Source organism: Ceratina calcarata, unplaced genomic scaffold (assembly GCF_001652005.2).
Source record: "Ceratina calcarata isolate Rehan_Ccalc_2016 unplaced genomic scaffold, ASM165200v1 scaffold482.2, whole genome shotgun sequence".
Taxonomy (NCBI): Eukaryota; Metazoa; Arthropoda; class Insecta; order Hymenoptera; family Apidae; genus Ceratina; species Ceratina calcarata.
The window spans coordinates 27,576-29,475 of NW_017172448.1; the positions used below are offsets into that span (position 1 = coordinate 27,576).

Genomic DNA, 1,900 nt, shown 5'->3' on the forward strand with positions numbered 1-1,900 from the left:
ATTTTAAATATCTTCCAAAGTATATCATCAAATTAAAAAATTGTTCTATCACTCGATTTGATTAATTTAAAGAGGTAAAATGCAGATGCAAGAAAAATACCTTATAAGTGCGTCAATTTGCATTACAAAATTCGTCTTATTCTACGATTGTTATTTAATAGAGACATGATCTTTTCCGCGAAAGCATATCAGATAAGAAATTCAATTTTATCATGCATGTTTGAGCTATGTTAATGGAATCATTCTATCTTAATTTATATGATTTTATAGTATTCGTACACTTGGTGTAGCCGCGTTATCATTGTGTTACGTCGCGATGGGAATTGTGGAGGCTTATTACATTGAGGGGCCAGGAATTTCGACTTGGGATATTGCTGCACCATCTTTAATCATTACAGAAGCAGGTGGTGTAGTTGTTGATCGTGTGACAGGTAAAAAATTATGCATGGGCGCGCCTCTTTCCGATTCTTCTATTTCTATCAATGCATGTATAAGCATATCTTAAAGGGAAAATCTTTTAAACGGATTGCGAAACATATTGCAGGAGAAAAGATTAATATCATGGAACCACGTGCGATTGGAGCATGTAATGAAAAAATTGCGCAGAAATTGGTACAACTTATTCGTGAGGCCGATGAAAGGGTGAAATGAAGAAATTGCTAAATCGTCCTTCATACAATAATTACAGAAAAATCCTAAATTATATTCAAATGTTATTGTATGCGTTACTATAATATATATTGCATGTATTGGAAAATAAATAAAAATACTAAAAGGGAAGATTAATAGAAGTGTTGAATTGAGAAATTTAAAACAATTCAACGTATCCTTTAGAATCATTCAAGAAAAACCTCGTGACGAAATACCAGATGACACACTGATAGCGGGAAGTCCATCGTGAGTTACGGACGTGGTTTATTGACGCGGAAGAAAAAACCGGTAATAACGAAACGCTGGTGAATCCCCGTCGCTAAAGTTTTTCTCTATACCATTTATATTGATAATTATTTTCACAAAAACGTCTTGTAAGCATTTATTACATTGATATTATATAAAGTTACATCAAAAGAAAGTAAAAAATACTTTTTTAAAGAAAGATGTCAAAAAATCGGCTTTGAATTTGACGTACGAATGTGACGTAACAATCCCTTGATTAATTAGCCTTCACTAACAGAACAACATCAGACACAACATGTATTTGTTAGTGTAAATGTTAGCTGCATTACGTTACAGATTTTCATCTCCCACCTATTACATATTCGCCCCGCTCTTTTCTCTTTTTTCCATTCTAGACGCTATATAGGCCGACCAATGCATCATTGATGTCAGTGTCAGTCAGACAGAGATATAGAGTTCACACACACGCTGCTGAGAAGAATTTCAGATGATCGCGGTATAGTTATAATTGATAGTGGAAAAAGTTCAACTGTGAAAAATGAACGTAACGGACGACATCGAAGAATATTATAAAGCTGCCGAAGGACTTGTTCTAACGGCGGGAAAAGTACGAATGTATTACCATTTCGTATACGTACAGATAACAATCATCTGTTTGTGTTTCTGATAAGAACAACAGTGATATCTAAAACTTTCCAACAAATGTTTCAGATAATAGAGGGTGCAATTAATTTAAATAAAAATATAAAAATCAAAGGAATTGAATGGGATCTCGTTACGGAGTACGATCGAAGAATAGAGGATGATTTAAAAAGACAATTATCAAATATGTATCCACAGCACAAGTATGTACACATATTACATAAAAATCTCAAAATGTTTAAATTTAATGATAAAATGAAGAAACTTTCAGGTTTATTGGTGAGGAAACGACTGCAGAAGGAAATTGTTTGCCAAAATTAACAGATGAACCAACATGGATTATAGATCCAATAGATGGTAC

General features: G+C 33.3%; 2 protein-coding genes across 5 annotated transcripts in view; one reads left to right on the forward strand and one right to left on the reverse strand.

Moving 5' to 3' along the window:
• Positions 1–1,900, reverse strand: part of brm (ATP-dependent helicase brm) — a 23,271-nt gene that overhangs the window by 20,187 nt on the left and 1,184 nt on the right. The gene's annotated exons all lie outside the window — the stretch shown is intronic.
• LOC113464702 (inositol monophosphatase 2-like) lies at positions 1,054–1,900 on the forward strand. 2 transcript variants are annotated; one of them, XM_026816088.1, is made up of 3 exons: positions 1,054–1,504; positions 1,609–1,742; positions 1,801–1,900. In XM_026816088.1, the coding sequence occupies exons 1-3, from the start codon at positions 1,436–1,438 to the stop codon at positions 1,820–1,822; spliced, it is 225 nt and encodes a 74-aa protein (XP_026671889.1). In that variant the 5' UTR covers positions 1,054–1,435; the 3' UTR covers positions 1,823–1,900. The 2 variants fall into 2 exon arrangements, 1 of the variants encoding a protein (XP_026671889.1); XR_003389556.1 differs by having other exon boundaries at positions 1,088–1,512; positions 1,811–1,900.